The following is an 18,968-nucleotide window of genomic DNA, read 5'->3' as shown; positions in this document are numbered from 1 at the left end:
ACCATGACCAAAACCTCAGCACAGTTATGCAGACTATTAGAGCTTCAGGACTGAAACTGAACAAGGACAAGTGTCAGTTTGGAAAAACTGAAATTCAGTATTTTGGACACATCATTGGAAAAGACGGCATCAAGCCCAATCCAGAAAAGGTCAGAGCCATCACAGAGCTGCCTAGCCCCACTAATGTGGCAGAGCTATGCCAGAGGATCGGGATGATCAACTATCTGGGAAGGTTTCTCCCAGACCTTTCATCTGTCATGCACCCAATCAACAGCCTGCTGAAAAATGATGCTGTGTGGAGCTGGGGCGATGTGCAAGAGGAGGCATTCAAACAGGTGAAGACTATGTTGACCACAGCGCCAGTCTTGGAGTACTATGACGCAAGCAAAAACCAACTGTGGTGAGTGCTGATGCCAGTAGTTATGGCCTGGGGGCAGCCTTGTACCAGGATCAGGGAGACGGGCTCCGGCTGGTTGCCTTCTGCTCGCGAACATTGACAGAGACTGAGCAACGTTACGCACAGATTGAAAAGGAATGCCTCGCCAGTGTCTGGGCATGCGAGCGGTTTGCGAGGTATCTACAAGGCATGGAAAAGTTTTGCTTGCAAACTGACCATAAACCACTTGTTCCGCTGATTAACTCATACGACCTCAACAAAGCACCTGTGAGATGTCAGCGATTGTTAATGAGACTGATGAAGTTCAATGCTGAAGCTGCACGCTACAGGAAAACAGCTTGTTGTGGCAGACACTTCATCACACAACCCTCTGCGAGACAATTGTGTGTCTGACACAGCACAACATCAAAGCTTATGTACAGGCAGTGATATCAACAAGACCAATAACAGCTGATCAAATGAATACAATCAGAGAGGCTACGAGCCAGGATGCAGACCTTTAAACTGTGGCTCACTACATCAACATAGGCTGGCCTGCAGAGGTAACACAAATACCACACACACTCCTTCTGTATGATGACAGGATTGTTGTTCCCCTCTCACTGCGGGAGACAGTGCTCTCTCAGATTCATGAAGGTCACCAGGGCTTGACCAAATGCCGCAGGAGAGCAAACATGACGGTGTGGTGGCCAGGGATTGGCAGAGACATTAATGAGCTGGTTAAAACATGTGGGTTTTGCCTCAGAAAAGAGAGCCATTAGTGACCACACCACTGCCACAAGGTCCATGGCAGAAAATAGCAGCAGACATTTGTGAACAAGATGGTAAACAATATCTTGTTGTTGTGGACTATTATTCCCATGATATTGAGATTGCACATCTGCCAACCATCAGCAGTCAACACATTATCACTCGCCTGAAAAGCATGTTCGTCAGGTGGGGGATCCCATTGGAGCTGGTAACTGATAATGGCACCCAATTCACCTCAGCAGAATTCAGAGAGTTCAGTAAGACATACAACTTTGGACACACGACATCCAGTCCACACTACCCCCAAGCTAACGGGGCTGCTGAAAGGGGTGTTGCTACAGCAAAACAGATTCTGCGCCAGCCAGATCCTCACCTGGCCTTGATGAGTTATCGTGCCACTCCGATCTCTGCTACAGGTTTGAGCCCTGCCCAACTGATGATCAGATGACAGCTGAGGACAACAGTCCCCATTCTGCCTAAGCAGAATCCAGGCCCAATAGACTACAAAACTGTCAGATTTAAGGACCAACAGACTAAAGCTGCCTGTCGCTTCTTCTATAACAGACGCCACTCTACTCAACCATTACCTGAACTACAGCCAGGTCAGAGTGTCAACATCAAGCTTGATGGAGAGAAAAGCTGGAAAACTCCTGCAAAAGTCATTGCTAAGGCACCAGAGCCCAGGTCCTATTACATGCAGACAGAGCAGGGCACGCTTGCCCGCAGGAGCAGGAGGCACCTTCAAGTGGTGCCAGAGTCACCTGTGCCACCTACAGCGTAGAGACGATTCCTCTTGGCGCCCCTGTCACTGCAACTTCTGCTGTGCCTCTTAGCCCGAGGTCTACTCCAAAGAGGACCTTGGCTGGGAGAGCATTCAAACCACCTACTAGGTTCAAAGACTATATTGTAAAGTCAAAAAAAAAAAAAAGTTGATTTCTTATGTCATGTACAGGTTACAGCTGTTTTGTAAAAGACAAAAGAGAGAGAGATGTGAGGGCAGGTGAAATGCTATATATTTTTTTGTTCGTTACGACGTATGGGAAATGTGTTTGAGTTTCAGTATTGCACTGAATGCACATGACAAGCTCATTATGTGGGCCAAAATCTATAAACATCTACCCTGGTCCTTGTCGGAGCCTTCTGAATCATTCAATTCCCCCACTCCGACACAGTGCCCCAGGTCAAACACACCACATCCATATTTGTCTACTGCTTGTGGTCACATTCCATTTAATGAAAAGACCATATCAGTTTGGATGTTTGTTTTTTTCTCGTCTTGCAGCTTTTTTTTTAACTTAGCAGGTCAAACATAATTGATTAATTAATTAATCAATCAATCAATTAATTAAGGTGGCACGGTTAATTAAGGTGGCACGGTGGCACGGTGGCACAGTGGCAACACTGTCGCCTCACAGCAAGAAGGTCCTGGGTTCGAATCTCGCTGCGGGCACTGGGTGTGTCCTCCACCATGCTTCGGTGCCTGCTGCTTGAGGAGGGCCTTTCTGTGTGGAGTTTGCATGTTCTCCCCGTGTTCACCTGGGGTATCCTCCGTAAAAATATACCCCCACTAAAAACATGCAAGAAGATCACCACCTGACCAATGGTGACACAGAAGAAATGGGTCCCCGGGCGCCGGTCTGGCTGCCCACCGCTCCTGGTCTGCCGCGGAGGAAGGACGACCAGGATGGGTCAAAGGCGGAAGACAAATTTCACCTCCGTGTGCTGTGTGCATGTGTGTGTGATAATAAAGGGGAATGTCTCCCCCTGATTCTTCTCTTAAATGTGGCAACTTTTTCAGCCTGTATGCATGCTACCTGTGATGTGATCATGACAGCAGTGTGTGTGTGTGCGCGTGTGTGTTACCTGTATTGTAGTGCTTAGTGCAGTATCTGAGGTCTGATTCATCTTTGAGGATGAACTGTGGGAGCGTGAGGCCATCAGCTACTTGGACCGGTCCATTCTCCTGCCACTCAAAGATCAGATCGTTCATGGTGTAACCAACTGAAAAAAGCAAACCACAAGGCAATTGAATAATCAACAATTAAGAAAGTATCATGCAAGAGCAACATAAAGGTCATGTGGTACAAATCTTTGAAGTGATAGACATGTTAAGCAGAGGCTTCCTGATTCTCTGACATTTTGATTTATTGTCAGTTATTTTTTTTTATTTAGTTCCTTTAGCTTCCAGCAAGTAGTCTCACTGGGGGGGCACTACTGTCTGAGATTTTGTTTGGTCTTACTCTACTTTATTTGTTAAATATCACTCAAATTAGACCTTTTTGTTCTTCTTTTTTTTACACCTCCTGATGCCCCTAAGAAATCTTAAATTTTTCATCTGAGAACAGATATTGATTTTGACCACCCCACTATCATACATATACTATTGATACACTTATACCAATTCTGTCACAAAAAAAGTATTGTGAGTATGTTATTTGAGGAATAAAAGAAGCATGAACACAATGAAAGCAAAACCTGTCACATCAGTCAACTCTTTTCCTGCTGCCACTCTCTGTTTCATCTGCTCACCTGCTCAGCCTGCAACCTTCACCAGCTATCCACACGCACCTGTTCAATCACTGGACACACACCTGGAATTCATCACCTATTCAGTACTATACTGAAGTCCCTCTTCCACTACCATACCTTGCTAGATTGTTCTTAGCCCTTATGCAAGACTCTCCAGCGATTACTCTCGGACAGATTACCCATTACCAACCCAGCCTGCCTCCTATTCCTTGGTAAAGACCCCTGTTCTGTGAACCTGACTACGAGTTTTGCCTTGCTCCCTCTGGACCAGATTATCAGTGAGACTCACGTGCTTCTCTGTTCAGTCAGTGCTGCACATCCTGGTATCCCTGTCACAAAACCTGCTTTATTTTCAACAGATTTAAGCTGTCCTATTAACATTGTCTGCATAATCAAGGAGTAGGTCAGCAGCCAGCAGTGGTTTTCAGGTACCTGACTTACGCAAAAGTAGCAACATCACACCCATTACAAGAAAAAACTTGGCTTTAAAAATCTTAAAACAAACAAACAAACAAACAAACAAACAAACAAACAAACAAACAAAACAAAACAAACAAACAAACAAACAAACAAACAAACAAACAAACCAACTGTCAGCAAAATGTACCTAAAGTACCTAAAGTAAACGCAATTATTATGTAACAATGTTGTTGAAATTGTTCTTATTTGATTATTACTGAATTTTACTACTGATACATTAATAACTAAGCGGCATTTTAATGTTGTACAAGGTAGAGAAAGAGCAAAGTCCAATTATTTTATACTTTAAAGTGCAGCAATCCATCATCCATTTTCTATGTTTCATTTATCTGACTGATTTTATTTATGAACCAAACCTGTGACAACTCAGAGTTGAGACCAGGAGGCAGAGCTCCAGTCCTACATGCTTCTCTGTGCTTTCATTAGAGCAGTTCCCACCCAACACTCCATAGAGATTGTGTCTGCCCCCCGACCACGTAAACTAAGCCAAAAGTACAGAGGAGTTAAACATAAAAATTGAATTAAAAAAACCCCAATAATAATAATAATAATAATAATAATAATAATAATAATAATAATAATAATAATAATAATAATAATAATAAGCAATCTCTGCAATAGTATAAGATAGGAGAATTAAATATGGACTCCTTAACATCAGATCTCTGTCCTCTAAAGCTGCTTTAGTAAACGAGTTAATATCAGACCATAATATTGATTCATTTTGTCTGACTGAAACATGGCTGTATCATGAAGAGTATGTTAGCCTAAATGAAGCTACTCCTCCAAGCCATATTAATACTCACATTCCTTGAGGCAACGGCTGAGGAGGTGGAGTTGCAGCCATTTTTGACTCAAGCCTTTTAATTAACCCTAACTCTAAACTCAATTATAACTCATTCGAAAGCCTTGTTCTTACTCTTTCACATCAAAACTGGAAAACAGTGCAGCCAGTTTTATTTGTTATAGTGTACTGCTCTCCTGGTCCTTATTCCGAATTTATATCTGAGTTCTCTGAGTTTTTATCAGGTTTAGTCTTTAAAAACAGCCCCTATAGGTGAGTTTAATGTAAACGTTGATAATGACAGCCTTAGTACTGCGTTTATTTCATAGACTCAGTTGGCTTCTGTCAGAATTTACATGAACCAACTCACTGTTTGAACCACACCCTCAACCTTGTTCTGACATATGGCATTGAAATTGAAGACTTAATAGTCTCCTCACGTAATCCTCTTTTATCAGACCATCATTTAATAACTTTTGAATTCATATTACCAGACTACCCACCAGTAGGCAAAAATTTGTACACCAGACTCCTATCTGATAGTGCTGTAGCTAACTTTAAGGATATGATCCCATCAGCACTTAATTGCCATAATGCCATGTCTCAATACAACTATGCTAACTTTCGTCCCTCCCAAATTGACTCTTGACTCTGTTGCCCCTCTAAAAAGAAAATAATAAAACAGAGGAGGTTAGCTCCATGGTATACCCCCCAAACCTGCAAATTAAAGCAAACTTGATGAGAAGTAGAAGGGAATGGCGTTCCACCAATTTGGAAGAATTTCGTTTCGCATGGCAAGACAGTCTTAAAACACACAGGAAAGCCCTCTGCAGTGCTAAAGCAGCCTATTACACTGCACTAATAGAGGAAAATAAGAACAATCCCAGGTTTCTCTTCAGTGCTGTAGCCAGGCTGACAGAGAGCCACAATTCTGTTGAACCATGTATTCCTTCAGCTCTGAACAGTAATGACTTCATGAGCTTCTTTAATGATAAAATTCTTACTATATTAGAGATGGAATTCATCACCTCCTGATGTCAACAGGTACTGATTTGTCTTCAAACACAGAAACTGTAGAAATTGTTATTACACCTGTTGTAGTTTTAGACTGTTTTTCACCTGTTTCACCCTCACCAACTAATTTCAATAATTTCATCATCAAAATCATCAACCTGTGTTCCAGACCCCACCCCAACTAAGCTGCTTAAAGAAGTTCTACCCTTAATTGGCTTTTCCTTATTAGACATGATCAATCTGTCTTTATCAACAGATTATGTACCACAGTCCTTTCAAATAGCTGTAATAAAACCTCTTCTTAAAAAGCCTACTCTTGATCCAGGGGTTTTAGCCAACTATAGACCGATATCCAACCTCCCCTTTCCCTCAAAAATTCTCGAGAAAGCAGTTGCTAATCAGCTGTGTGACTTTCTACACAACAATATTTATTTGAGGATTTCCAGTCAGGATTTAGAGTGCATCACAGCACAGAGACAGCACTGGTTAAAGTTACAAATGACCTTCTATTGGATCAGACAAATGACTTGTCTCTGTACTAGTCTTATTAGATCTTAGCGCTGCATTCGACACCATTGACCATGGTATCCTATTACAGAGACTGGAACACTTGATTGACATTAAGGGGACTGCACTAAGCTGGTTTAAATCCTACTTTTCAGATCGCTCTCAGTTTGTACACATTAATGATGACTGCTCTGTGCTCCCTAAAGTCAGCTACGGAGTTCCATGGGGTTCTGTGCTTGGTCCAATTCTATTCACCTCATATATCCTTCCTTTACAGAACATTATCAGGAAACACTCAATAAATTTTCATTGCTATGCAGATGATACCCAGCTATTTTTATCAATGAAGCCAGAAGAAACCAATCAGTTAACTAGACTACAAGTGTGTCTTCAGGACATAAAGACCAGGATGATCTGCAATTTTCTGATGCTAAACTCTGACAAAACTGAAGTTATAGCACTGGGCCCTAAACACCTTAGAAACTCACTTTCTGATGACATAGCAGTTATGGATGGCATTGCGCTGGCCTCCAGCACCACTGTAAAGAATCTGGGAGTTATCTTTGATCAGGACATGTCCTTTCACTCCCATGTAAAACAAATTTCAAGGACTGCCTTTTTTCACATACGTAAAATTGCAAAAATCATGCAGAAAACTAGTCCATGCATTTGTAACTTCCAGGTTGGATTATTGCAATTCCTTACTGCCAGGCTGCCCAAATTTGTTGCTGAATATTCTCCAGATGCTCCAGAACGCTGCAGCACATGTTCTGACAAAAACGAGGAAGAGAGATCATATTTCTCCGATATTAGCCACTCTGCACTGGCTCCCTGTAAAATTTAGAATAGAATTTAAAATCCTCCTAATTACTTAGAAAGCCATAAATGGTCAGGTACCATCTTATGTTAAAGAGTTCATTGTACCTTATTATCCCACTAGAACACCTCAAAATAGACCCTCACTAGATACACCAAGCTCCTCTGTTCTTCTCTACCTCTCCATCTACATGCTTTCATGAGGCATGAAGGGGAGGAGGGTCGATGGATGAAGGGATGAGGGGATGAGGAGTGAGGGGTGAAGGGATGGACAGTGTGACAATGGACCAGTGTGAGCTTCCGGCATAGAGACGGGATGGAGTTGAGGCTCAGGGGGTCCTCTTCTTGCATCTTGCTAACGCAAGAATAGGACAAGGAGGGACTTTACTTAATTTGAGGTAGTTGGTGGCTGAGCAGTGAAGGAGTTACTGTTTGGTGCATTTGAGGACCAGAAAGAAATGTGAAATGACTAAGGGCATCTGCAGAACATATTTGTTAATGATTACAAATAATTTTATTTTTCATTAATGGTTTTATTATTATTATTTATTATTATTATTATTATTGCTTGATTGACTGATTTTTTTCGGTAGACGGTGATGCTAGGTTCAAAGGTTCCTTGGTTGAAAATTCTGCAAGATGCAAGATGCAAGTCAAGGACCTACATTATATGGTTTTCTTGCACGTGTACAAAATGTAATACACATTTAGCACTTGTAATTGTGAGGAACATTATATTTATCCCTGAAATCCTTGATTTGAGGTGCCAGAGCTGTAAATGACACTGAAGGGACATATCAGCATATTCAGAATTTTATTGCTATTCAAAGTATCACTCATGCTTGAAATTGACTGTGATTGGCTCGATCACATGGGAAGAGGAGGAGGACTTTTGTTCGTCTCAGACTGTTATTGGCTTCTCTGGTTGTTAGGCTTTATGTAACAGATTGTGATCAAATGAGGTGTCATTTGGAGCCTGGGACTCCAGAGAGTAACTGGAGGCAAGATAGCGCCCTTCTGCTTATATCTTGATGTGGCTCACATCAATTGATTCGCGGGAATCTAAGCTTTCTAATGGTGTATGAGATAGAATGAGTCATATTTCACATATTACTTTATTAATAATTGCATTGCATGTAAACATGCCACACTCACAAGCTACAAAGTTCTACGCATGACATTACATGGGTCATCAGTTGGTGTAGAACATAAAGGCCATTAAAATTACAAATTAAACACACTCTGAAAATCTGGAATTTGGGTGTTACAGACAGCATCAATAGTAGCATGAATAAAAAAAAGAGATTTTGAAGAAAATAAAAAACATGAGATACGAAATAAAATAGCTATGTATATGTACATTCTGTGTGAAAAGGGGCTATAAAAAATAATATTGTGAATGGAATAACAAAAAATTGCATGTGGTAAGGTATGGATAATTAAGTACAGTGTTAGTATAAATGTGAATGTAGCATTTGTGTTTATCGATGAGAAGAAAATGAACGACAGGAAATGTTTGGGCGGCGAGCTGTCAGAATGTTTGGCTGACAGCACCACTGTGTATCACTATTGAGGGAGCGGTCTGAGCGGCTGTGCTGACCAGTATAAAGATAAGAGGAGGTGAGGTGGCTGAGAAAGATGGAATATGAAAGGTACAGGGAGGTGAAGAGAAATGGGTGCTGGGATGGAGGGATGCATGTGCTCAAGTTATTTGTGAAGTTTCGGAAAAAAAGGGGGAGATGATGAGACTGCTTTGAAATGAGGAGATCTTGAATAAGATTTGATGCGACGTGGCCCTCAGACAGGGCTGATATGGAAGGCTGGGCTTCTTTGGTCACGGGACACGCCATGACGTCATCAGCGTTGGCATGGACGGCACGCTGGAAGTGCTCTAGATGCTTGTGTTTTGCTCCGTCATCAGTTTGAAAATTTTGATTTTCTTTTTGGAATGGTGAAGAGGGGTGAGGGATGAAGGTAGGGGGGTGATGTGATGGAAGAAGGGATGAATAGATGAGGGGGCGAATGCGCTGTCAGAGATTGTTCTTCAGGTGAGTTACTGTCCACTTAGATGTGTTTGAAGCTGGATGGTGGTCCAAATACGTGTGGCGAATGCATATCATGATGGTTTTGTCTGTCACTGGGGAGACTGGACCTCAAGAGGTTGGAGAGTTGTTTAGAGGATGGCATGTTACTCTGAAGTTTCTGGTTTGTGAAGGACTGATGATGCCAGAGTTGTCATTGTGGTTGTTTGTGGCAAAAAAGACAAAATGTAAACATCCAAAAAGTTTGCCTCATGTTACTTTTGTGACTGCAATCCCCTTTCTTCATAAACAATAAATAATTCATAAATAATGGATCACAAAAGGAGTTAGCCAAATGTCAGATCACCAATGTCAACCAGGTTTGTTTCCCCATTATTTCTCTGTTAATGTTAAAAAGATTTGGAAAGAGAGCGTAATTTATTGAGATATACACAATATTTAGCATCCCAGTGGGAAAAGTTACCATAGTAAAAAGAGATGAGATGGGGAAATGACTCTGCCTCAATTCGCATTATATTGTCTTGTTCATAAAATTTAGCACTGTGAATATTTTCTTCCATGTCATACTGTTGTCCTTCCTCTTGCTTTTTGAAGCTATATTGCACCCAGACAATAATATACAGACAATTTGAAGGTGGGCCCCAAGATTAGTGTTACCTATTCAGCATCTTACCAAATGTGACTGTAAAATATGAGCACAATGTGCCCTCCTCTTCCTGAAATACTGAATAATGGACAGAACATTATGATGTCACAGTGAAGTTAACCTTTGAACTTTAGATAAAAAATGTCACATCGTCATTTGCGTTACATTTTGTCAAAATTGGGATAGGAATTCTTGAATATGGCCAAAAACATGTTTGTGAAGTCACAGTGGCCTTACACTTGACCACCAATCAGTTCATTCTTGAGTTTAAGTGGCTATTTGAACCAAATTTGAACAAATTCCCCCAAGGCAGTCCTGAGATATTGTGTTTGTGAGAATGGGACGGATGTACGCATACACACAGATGTATGGACAGACAGATGGATGGACAACCTGAAAACATAATGCTTGAGGTATTATGTTTTCAGGTTTTTGCTGGCACAGAGGCATAAAAAACATATCACTGTTATAATGAGGGACAATCTAAACATCACGTTACCCTCCAATTCAATTAGGTACTACACATTATATCTACGTATATGTAATGAGTCATTTTAAATTGAATTGAAGATGGAGTTGGATCAACGCAGTTGTTTTTTCCTCTAAAACATGCATTGTGTCATGACTGGAATCCTTTCCTCTCATCATCTCTCACTGTCTCTGTGCATGTGTGTCTTTATGCTTCCTGTGTTATCTTCTGCATGATGTCAAAGGCAGCAGCAATACAGCAATGGAAATTATCTTATATAAATATAAATATAAAAAACAGAACTAGATCTATGTATGGTAATGCCTCTGGCCAGTGGGCTGGAGCAGAGTAAAACCACCAATGAAGACAAGCAATCTGTCAAAGTGATATCTGTCCCCTGGGGTCAAGCTAAGCTTCTGATTGGACAACGGGCAAATTAGTCATTATAACTCTATCAACATTATACATGACTCTGTGTTCCTTAAAAAAGATACGGCCATGTGTCTGTTTTAATCCTGTTTCAAAGAGAGCGAAGTCGAGGAGAAGGAGGATGATACTATGTACTTTAGTATGATATAGAGATGAATGCACATTTTTATCCACACATTTGTACTTCACTGCTGCCGTGGTAGTCATTAACTTCTCATACAATAAAAAACAAATTCATAAATGCAGCGCAAAAAGAGGACAATGACATTGCACGGACAGACAAGACAGTGCATCAGCAACGCCATGCAGCAGCAACTTAGTCAGAACGGTAGGGGGAAGCAAGAAATATTCACAAATTTGTTATATTGTAATTCATATAAATGCACGCTGCTCCAAGTAGTCAGCAGCTCTTCTAGCAGCACAGTGTCTCTCCTTCTCTGGCAATTCCCAGTAATAAGTTTTTAGGTAATACAAAATCATCAATGTAATTGTTCTGAAACCAATAATAGAACAGAATTTTACGAGGGTTGCCAACACACTCTCATCTCGCTCAAATCAACCTCTCAAATCTCATGCCAAATAAGAGGAAGCCTTAAAAGGCCAGTCCTTCATGAAATGTAGTTATAGGCTGTCTGTGCACACAAGTCACACACACCCCACTCCAACATAAAAAAAAACAACCTTCATTTATATAGAGTTTTGCCTCACTTTGTTCTTCAATTTCACATCTTTGACAAATTGAAATGTTCCTAAAAAAAAACTTTTAATGTGATCACTTTAGATTAATTAGGCTCACCAATGATGTGACACTTGAACTGCTACCGCAATTTGAAAATCAAATCATCATAATGCATCGGTATGTATTGAACCCCCAATTCATCAGACAGTACCATTGGTTGATGGCTTAATTTAGCTACCAAGGTCAGAAGATGAACTACCTTTACAGTCTAACAAGTAGATATGTGTGAAAGCACCCTTGATAAAATAAATAAGAACACTATGACAATCCAAACAAAGTAGTTCAGCTAAGAAATCTTTCCATCTCTTCTATTTCAATGCTGGCTTTCTAGTTTGTAAAATTTAGTTTGTTTATTTTCTGAACAAAATGATTCCACAAGCTCCACTATGAACAATGTGTTTTTCTCCTTTTACATTTCACATGATGTTTGTAGGTGTAGCTAATTGACAACCCTCCAGACAGTCGCTTTTCTTTACAGATTTTTTGGGACTTTGCTGTTAAGTGACAGGAAAGGAGGTAGAACCAAGCCAGGGCTGGTGCGGTGAGAAAACAGCCTTAGTTCATGGGGCTCACGCTCTACCAGGTGAGCTACCAGGTGGGAACACCCAAGAGTCGTATTTTTCAATGGCCCCTTCTCACCTGTCCTCCCACCTCTGCATTTCAGCAACAAAATGACTTCATAAATCCACGAGAATGCAGAAAGATCTGCAGATACTCTGGCTACTGGTTACTTTTTAAGTTTGGTCTTCTGATTTAGGCTATGATGACTGAAGGTTGGTAAGTATGCTGACTAGCAGATTTATTCATCACTGATCATTATTATGGACTTGGGTTTTCATCTATAAATGCTTTAAAATTTTGAGTTTTTGTGCTGAACTATTTAAACCAAAATGTTTGGGGTTGAGGAGTGATGACTCTGCCCCTGCGGTGGGTAATGTCACAGAATGCCAACTCATAGTAATATGCACTGGCTTTACTGATACCAAATCTCACTCCAAACTAAACAGAAAAGTTGGCAGGCCTGTGTTGCAATTCATTTTATTCTCTGCAGCATTCAGCTCCTTTCTGCACAGGTGGTGGTACAAGTTGTGCTTCCTGTATGAATCTAAGCAGCATGCTACACATTCAGTAGTTTGCACAATTATGTCCCTGTGGGTATAGACACAGTCACATCACTGAGGCATGGAATATATATCTGACACGAACAGGAAAAGCTATCGCAATTACAATGAATAATAAACTGAAGCAGGAGGAGGCAAGAGTGGGGGAGCATGGGCTGAGTGATGTTAACTTATTAATCAACAATATGTGACTGCCGTTGTTGATGTGTAAGGACACTGATGTGAGAAGCTTTTATTTTTTAACCAATTATGGAAAGGGGCTGCTCACAGGCCCCGCTATCACGAAACCCTTATGGACTGTGCCACTGCATGGTAAAAGCGGCAGTATAAACTGAATATAGATAATTCAATTCATCCACCTTCTCCAGAGGAAAATGAAGCACAGATGTGAAGAAAGAAATCAACTAACGATAGAAGCATGTAGTTGCATGTGATACCAACATGAAACTGAATCAAAGTTCAATAATCTGCCTTGGACTGTTCCCTTCATATTTGTAGTTGAGTATGCCCAATAAGATAGCTACTAATGTTTTAACTACGCTCATCTATTTCTTACCCCCCATGAAACTCCCAACGTAAAGACAGAAAGGGAATGGGACATTTGTTCCCCAAGTGCGTCCATCAGACTGTGCTCCATGGGTTTGGTGCCATTTTACAGGGGTGTATAACTACAGTGTGTGTGTGTGTGTGTGTGTGTGTGTGTGTGTGTGTGTATGTTTGTGCAGTACTTACAGCTCTCCAGCTGCATGATACAGGTCTGAACATCCATAGGGAAGTTTTTTAGATCCATGGGACATGATAAAGTTAATGTTAGTCTGAAGGTGAAGAGACAGGACAGAACAATTGAGGAGTGAGTCAATGACAGTGACATGATTTCAGATAATTTATAACTGGGTCAAAATGCTTTTATCTGTTCTTATGTTAACACCCCCATATTATGCTCAGGTTCATACTCTTTTTCAGATTCATATTTTTATTTACTGTCCATTGCTGCAGCAGGCTGTGCGAGCCCGAAAGAATTATGTCAGAAGATATTGAAAAATTAGTTAAGTACAAATGCATTCTTCAGTGAGGTCCACCATAAAAACACAAATCCTGTGGGTGCACCATCAGAGAGAAGTACAGTACTTGGGATGACGTATTCACACCAGAGATATGTGTGATCCTCCAAATCCTATCTGTTTTTCCAGCTGTACTGTGGGGGCACTGTGTGCTTCTAGCTACGTAAATGCAAAAAGTGCAACACCATGTGTGTCACGTGTCACATTATGCTCTGCTCCTTGAGTCATGAATACAGGGCCATATAGCTACTTGGCTTGGTCAAATTCAAGGCCATAAATGTATGTTCAAAACAAAACCTGTAATTTGCAAAGTGCTTGTCTTTTGCAGCTTGAACTATGTTTACATGCACACTAACATTTTACTATCATTCAAAATAATAATGATTATAATAAGAAGAATAATATGAATTCTTATTATTTTTATTAATATATATTTGTATAGCACCTTTCATACAAGAATTGCAGCTCAAAGTGCTTTGCAACAAAGAAATCACATACGATTATGAAAGACTTGGATATCAACAGGTTTTTGGATATGCGCAAATATCGTAATGAAGGACACTGTGTTTGTTAATTGGAAAATGCACAGCTGCATGTAAACGACAATTAATCGATTATTAATTTTCATTTGGTATGTAAACAGTTTAGTAGGAATATTGTCTTTTTTGGAATAAGGATTACCAGAATATTTTGTACTGTAAACATAGTCAGTGTTTAACACCATTCCCCACCCCCATATCCTTGTCTCCCACAAACAGGTCTCTTACCTTATGGAGTATAAAACATTGCCATTCTTAAATATCCTGAGCAGTTTGTTGTCTGTAGTGACTTCATGAAAGTGGGCCCCCTTCTCATTCGCAAAGAACAGATCTGGTTTCCATATAGAGTCTAACATAGAGGGGTCCAAGTCCAGAGAGTCATCTGGGTATTCAGCATAGGCAAGCCTGGGGTCATTCCACTGCTGACGGAGGAAGATATTCACACGGTAGTCCTGCAGACACAGAGAATAACATGGATACATCACACACACACAGAAATTTACAACACCACTTTTTAAGTAACTGGTTGATTATGAAATTGATGATTATTCTGATTATGAATTCAGTTTGGCTCAGATCACATATATGTACAAATAATCACATGATGTTAATGGAAATATCCCCACTTGTTGACTTAATGATGTCATACCAGTACGCACAGCAAAAACAAGCATGACTAAAAGAGAAAGTGACATTGCTACTGGCTCCACAGTGGAGTTATTTCCTAAAAGAGAAGCAATGTCAGTAATGTGGAAGAGGTTCACAAACATTCTGAGAGTCCTCTCTGGGAGCTCCTTACCTAAAACTTTCTAGCAAGGAGTCCTAACTTAGGAGTGATTTAGGAAAAGTCTCAGAGCCACTCTGAACAAGGAAGGGCCTGAAACCTTTATCGTAGTGAAGAGGAGTGGTTGACCCCTTTGCTTAGTATGACACATACTTTTAAAAGGTGTGACTGGTTGATAAAAGGACACAGCAACACCTCTGTTGAATAAATTGTAAACCATACTTTAAATGTAGCCTACAAAAAACACAGTCCTACTTGCGCTGTAACCTCTTCACATGCTGATAGTTGTCACTCAACCATGGGCAAACCCTGATATTTACAGGAAAGATGCAGAAAAGGTTGTATTTGGGGACTTTTTATATTTCTTTAACCACTTCTAGCCAAAATATTACATATTCAAAATCACAAAAACCACAAAAAAACCCTGCAAAAAAACAAAACAAAACATTAATCCCTGGTCTATAACTATTAAAACCATTAGATAACTTTCCCAAAGCAACTTACACCAACTTCTCCATCTGACTTAATTGCTATTTTTTCAAGCCATCTGGGATCATATTTGATCACGGTGCCATATTTAACAGCAGTTCAAACAACAGAAGTACACTGGAAATCTGTCTGCCAACCCATTTTCATTCCCAGGTCATCAAATGTCTGTGTTTTAGTCACAGTTGTCTCTTAGGTGAAACTCCTGTTTTTTACCCATCCACCTCAGACCATCGAAAATTACCATGGATGACTTGACAGTGGCATTAGTTGAAAGCCCTGTCTGTCTCATACAGATGCTAAACGGTACCTTGTGTGTTAGTATGAGCTGAGGGGCACAACAAAACATTGGTACTTGACAACCTGGGAATGAGAAATGTCTGTCCTAGCTGCTTTAACCTGGTAAATGAGGACTATCTATGTGATAATAAAAAACGATAAGAGGAGACAAATGTGGCCTAGGTGGGGGAGGGGGGTGGCGATGAATAACTCAGGAATGTTATCACACGTTTCCTTATGTGGAGCAGAGAAAGCTTAGGGGAAAATTTGGGTCATCTGTTTATTTATTTATTTATTTACTTATTGTTTATTTAAGTGGTCCATGGTAATTAAAGCAGCATAGATATCTGGAGAGAATGCAGGTTGTACTAAACTGGTCTATATAGTGAACTGAATGTCCTGATGCCAGCATCACTCCACTGCACTGCAAGTTCTGCTCCTTTGGAAATTCCCAGAATGCACTGTAAAAAGCAGTGAGCATCTCTGGTCACTATGCTCACTGACTGAAAGTGACATCATTACACTTCCTCTTCACTACGCTTCCACAACAGAGCCAGAGTCGAAGCACAGTGAACACAGATGCAGCAAATAAAATTAATTCAAGTCTGACAATAAGTAATAATAATTCGTAATACTAACAGTTGCTGATGCATATATATATATACATATACATATGTATACGTATACATATGTATACGTATACGTATGTATACACACACACACACACACACACACACATATACGTATACATATACATATATATATATATATATATATATATATATATATGTATATGTATACGTATATGTATGTATATGTATATATATATTTTTTTCTATATATATATGAGTCCCCCCCAACAGACATATATATGTGTATGTGTGTGTGTGGGGCTCCTTTTTTTTTTTTACTCCATAGGTTCCCCAGCTCTTTACAGAACAAGCATGTAATTATCATTGCTGCTGAGGAATCTTGAAGCAGATTCATTGGTGTGTCAGCGTTCACTGATGCACAAACCTTATCAGAACTGGAAATACAGTTCACAGTACAGCCAGAAGTACCATGACCTGAATGAATGACAGTCTTCACAGGAGTTCACAGTACAGTGATTCACGGTCTGCCTGGGGTTATCCTGAACATCCATACCTATCATTTATGTTGGTTGGTTGAGAGGCCTACATTTCAGTTATTAGTTATTTGTGATGGTGTCTCAATTATCACAGTGTCTGGGCACTAATAATTCAATACAGAATCCCTTCTCTTACTGGCAACTGTTCTGCCAGTGGAAGACAAATCTAAAGCCCCAACAGCATATAATGTACTAATATTCATCTGTGTTTTCAAATTGGCAAAAAACCCCCCCAAAACATAAAAATTAGAAACGGGTGTATTTAGAGGTGGTAAAAAAAAGTCAAGAGGACTTATAGCTTGGTTTTGAAGACAAGTCAAAGGACAGTGAATAATGCATGAATATGTATGTACAAACCAGAAAGACAAAAAATATAATGTGACCCTGTGTGTGAGTGCTCATTTGTGTTGAGAGGTATATTGTGCTGGGAAAATGTCCATTACCTTCATCACTAAGATACTGGTGGACATTACTAGTAATTTCACTCATTAACAGTAACATACTCAAATACATTTTCCATCTTGAAGCTGAGCCTTGAATGTGTCTTTGTCCATATTCATTATGAACCTGCATTAATCAATATATTTATGTTAACAATGGATCAAATGACTGTGTCACTGAATGTGTAATGTGAGGGATATAGTTTAGAGTGAAGAGCTCACAGAGTCTTAGTTTTACTTAGCTCTACAGATCTTCCTTGTCTCTTGTAGCTCTTTTGTCTGTCTCTCTCTCTCTCTCTCTCTCTCTCTCTCTCACCCAACTAGTCGAGGCAGATGGCTGCCCATCCAGAGCCTGGTTCTGCCTGAGGTTTCTGCCTGTTAAAAGGAAGTTTTTCCTCACCACTGTCACCAAGTGCTTGCTTGTGAGGGAACTGTAGATAAAAGAGTTTGATCTGTACCAGCTCTACAAGGAAAGTGTCCTGAGACAACTTCTGCTGTGATTTGGCCCTATATAAATAAAATTGAATTTACTTTGGTTTTATAACCCACAAACTCCAGTCTCTGTGATTTTAATTTCTGCTGTTGCAGGCGGCTGTGTATTCATAGAAGAAGCTCAAACAAACCCACTATTCTACCTGTCAAGCACCAAACAGCACAAAGAAACAGTTATTGATTAGCTGGTGAACATAGCAGAGCATCACAGAGCTAAAGAAACATTTCTAAATGAGCTGGAAGAGACTGAATTCCTTTTGGTGGCTAAAAATGTGACTCTATAATGAAGAGCTGAGCTTTTAACTTGTGTTGTCTGTCAGGACAAACCTGTGGCATTATTATGTCTCCGTGTGTAGTCAGAAAAACAAAACACTGCTCGCACACAGATAGAAAAAGGATTAAGAGGGATTGAGAGATTGAGTGAACAAATGAAAAAAAGAAAAAAAAAACAGTAATCTAACAGCCTAACAGTAGTAAATCTGTTTAACATAGATAGCATGAACAGACCAGAGTGAACCAACCTGGCCTTAAGCCCTCTGTGTGTGTGTGTGTGTGTGTGTGTGTATGTGTATGTGTATATACACTGTATATGTGACACTGGACATTCAAAAATAATTCTGAATCTCTCGTCCTTTCTGTTTTTCTCCTCTTTTTCAATGATGGCAAAACAAAGAAGGGAAAATCATGTCATAAAACAATCAACATAATAAATGGTTATATTATCATTAAAATGGTCTTTGAAAAAAATTCTACTTTTATTTGAGGCACCTGTGTTTCACACCACTACAATGCATGCTCTATAGATGTACCTTCTGATGAATTTGTAAATTGGGTTGGAGTGAATTTGAAACATTAAACTTTGTGTCACATCATATAATATTATTTTTTCTACATAAAACTTAAGAGGCCTTCAGAAATCTACCTTCATCTGTCTCATTAGCACTGTTTCATCACGTTTTCAGGAGGAACACTTTAGTGAAAATTGGGCTGTTTGTGTTAAACAGATGCTGGTTTTGGCAACATGCAGTCCTTATT

At 39.9% G+C, this 18,968-nt stretch overlaps 1 protein-coding gene across 2 annotated transcripts in view; it reads right to left on the bottom strand.

Annotated features, from left to right (window-relative positions):
- The window catches only part of glra3 (glycine receptor, alpha 3), a 77,916-nt gene that overhangs the window by 15,535 nt on the left and 43,413 nt on the right, over positions 1 to 18,968 (bottom strand). For both annotated transcript variants that reach the window (XM_076728105.1, XM_076728106.1), the window contains exons 4-6: positions 14,552 to 14,775; positions 13,456 to 13,538; positions 3,011 to 3,148 (exon numbers count right to left, since the gene is read on the bottom strand). In XM_076728105.1, coding sequence (XP_076584220.1) covers positions 3,011 to 3,148; positions 13,456 to 13,538; positions 14,552 to 14,775 — 445 coding nt within the window. The remainder of the gene's footprint in view (positions 1 to 3,010; positions 3,149 to 13,455; positions 13,539 to 14,551; positions 14,776 to 18,968) is intronic.

This window comes from Chaetodon auriga, chromosome 4, assembly GCF_051107435.1.
Source record: "Chaetodon auriga isolate fChaAug3 chromosome 4, fChaAug3.hap1, whole genome shotgun sequence".
NCBI lineage: Eukaryota > Metazoa > Chordata > Actinopteri > Chaetodontiformes > Chaetodontidae > Chaetodon > Chaetodon auriga.
The sequence above is the reverse complement of the archived record's forward strand: the minus strand, read 5'-3'. Positions and strand labels throughout refer to the sequence as shown.